We start from the raw sequence: 2,649 nt of genomic DNA on the forward strand, positions 1-2,649 counted from the left end.
AAAGAGTTACTACTCTGTGTAATGGGAAGCAGACGATTCTTGGATTATCTACACCACAACACCAAGTTTTAGCACTAAGTTTTTCACTCGAGCACCTCACCTTAAGGCAGGTAGGGGAGGCATTGCCCCGGGTTCTCTTTGGGAAGGGAGAGCAAGGCAGGCTGGCATTTGTGAAGAAGTTACTATTTTTTGTCTTCCCAATATGACAACACACAAAAGATTACTGCAACATTTAAACCTAACATGGCAGCCTCCCTACCTTCAGCAGGAGAGCAATTTAGAGGAAAGGTTGCCTGCAACAGTTGCTACTTTAGAAAGACTTTCAGATTTAAAATTGCACTATTAAGATGGAGCTGCAGGCCTGATGCAGGCTGCAGACACAGTCAGGCTGTCCAGATTCCCCTCCGTCCAAAAATATGAGTGCCACAGCTTGGCACAGGATTGTTGTAACAATCTCTAGAATCATAAATATCAGGCAGGCAGCTAAGATTAGCTCATTTGCATTAAAAGCTGATGAAACAGCTCAGCACAGCCACCAAAAAATTGCATCACAGTCCAGTTATATCGAATTTACTTTCGGAGCAACCAAAATTCAACAATTTGAACGATTTGATACTTGGGTTAAAAAAAGACTACAAAATGGTGCACATCAAAACACAAGACAGGGAGGGCATCACCAAAAGCAGCCCTCCAGAATAAACACAAGCAGGGAAAGGGATTCGTTTAAAAGCGAGGAAGAAGGGAGGCTTCGCCTCGGATTTGTCTGGGATGTCACGAGTGGGGAGGGAAAAGAGAAAGTTCCCCGAGATGTGGGGCCGGGAGGAGCAGGAGCAGCAGATCCCTTCCCCTGCGAGAAATACCACGCTCAGAGGCAGGAATAGGGAGAAAGGAGGAAAAGTTGGAAGGCACGGAAAGGGAAGGAAAAGGCGAGTTGCAGGGAGGCTACTATCCAGGAAGAAAGCGGAGGGAGGGGCGAGGCGAGACAGACAGCGATGGAGGGGAACCAGAGGGGCATGGGAGAGTTGGCTGCTCCAGGCAGGGCCTACTCCGAGGGCTCATCCAGCAGAAGCTCTGCTAAAAATGGCTGCTTTGCTTCCACTGCCCCTTCCCCCTCCCCCAGAGCTCCGAGCCCTTCCCTCGGTGGCCCCGGGCGTGTGTGCGCCGGGGGCCGACACTCACCAGGCAGAAGAGGTTGGAATGGCAATCCTCCAGGCTGGCCCCGGTCGGCACGCAGCAGGAACTCATCCTAAAAAAAAGCCCTCGGTGGCCCCGTGCGTGTGTGCGCGGGGGGCCGACACTCACCAGGCAGAAGAGGTTGGAATGGCAATCCTCCAGGCTGGCCCCGTTCGGCACGAAGCAGGAACTCATCCTCACAGCCACAACCCACACGCCATTATCCCACAGCCTCCGACAAGAAAGAAAGAGACAGACAGAGAGAGAGAGAGAGAGGGAGAGAGGGAGAGACAGACAGCGAGAGGGAAAGGGGGAGGGGGGCTCTGCACACGCACAAATAATAATACAATTAAATAAGGGATTTACAGACACACGCACACGAAATAGTGGCCGGGAAAATAACCCGCGAGGAGAGAGAGAGGTATGGGAGAGGGGGGTAAAAAATATATTTAAAAAAAAATTAAAAAAAAAAAATTAAAGAGGAACTCAGAACGTTTTCTCGTCTTCTGGAGCTCAAACGGGGGTGTAAAGCCGCCGTGGAAGGGGAGAACAGAAAGAGGGAGGTGGTAAGTAATCCAACGACGGGAGATTAAGATCAAAATCCTCCCTGTTCCTCTTGTCTTCTCGTTCGCATAAGGAGGGGAGGGAGAGGAGGTAAGGTGAAGGGGTAATTGATCCAACAAGAGAATAAAAATGGGGTAATTAATCCAGGGGGGCTAGGGGTAAAAATCAGTTGACATCCCTCCTTCCTCTCTTCTCAGATGCCAAGCAAGAGAAGCAGGAAAAAAATAAATAATCCAGCGGGGGCAATTAATCCAGAACCCCCCCTCCGCTTCCTCCTGTTCCTTTAGTCATCAGATGAGAAAGGGGCAAATTGTGGAATGACTGGGAACGATTGGCCGTGGGAGAGAGAAAAATCCAGGCTCGTCTCTTCGGAGTCCGAGGGCAACAGGGTGTGGGGGGGTCAGATTCTTCTCCCCTGCTCCAAAAATATTCCAAATAAATTAAAATTTAAAATCATAAAAACAAACTTCAGGGGCCAGAAGCAAGGCCAGTCTGAAGAATTCGTAAAGGCAGAGCAAGAAAAATTTCCTGGGGTGTACCCCAAAAAAACATCTGCGGGGGCAGGGGAGGGGGGAAGGTATTCCTTGAGAGAGAAAGGCCGCAAAAGTCTCCTTAGCAGCCCAGCGGGGGATTAAATTCCCGTGTGGAAACCCCCCCTCCCCAAAACGAAATACTCTTCGCAGCGAGGGCGAAACCAAAATATCATCCGCTGGGTAAAAATTCTTTCCGTGGGGAAAGGAGGGAGGGGGAGAAGGGTGGAAGGAGGAAATTGCGGGTGACCCTCGAAGTCTCTTCGGGGAAGGATGGAGGAGTCTCCGGGAGGCCGATCCCCAGCCTTTTCGGGGGAGGAGGAGGAGGACGCGGTAAATCGCAGAGTGTCTTCGGGGAGCCTGGTCCCCCCCAGCTGTCCTC

The 2,649-nt window shown here is 50.9% G+C and overlaps 1 protein-coding gene across 2 annotated transcripts in view; it reads right to left on the reverse strand.

Moving 5' to 3' along the window:
- Positions 1 to 2,643, reverse strand: part of MED13 (mediator complex subunit 13) — a 54,349-nt gene extending 51,706 nt beyond the window's left edge. The window contains exon 1 of one of the 2 annotated variants that reach the window (XM_008631089.2): positions 1,303 to 2,643. In XM_008631089.2, the coding sequence (XP_008629311.1) occupies positions 1,303 to 1,368 (66 nt within the window). In that variant the 5' untranslated portion in view covers positions 1,369 to 2,643. Of the gene's footprint in view, positions 1 to 1,179; positions 1,247 to 1,302 lie in introns of those variants that run through there. The other variant, XM_017730960.1, reaches the window with a different exon arrangement.
- Positions 2,644 to 2,649: the final 6 nt, after the last annotated feature.

This window comes from Corvus brachyrhynchos, unplaced genomic scaffold (genome assembly GCF_000691975.1).
Source record: "Corvus brachyrhynchos isolate BGI_N302 unplaced genomic scaffold, ASM69197v1 scaffold283, whole genome shotgun sequence".
Lineage (NCBI taxonomy): Eukaryota > Metazoa > Chordata > Aves > Passeriformes > Corvidae > Corvus > Corvus brachyrhynchos.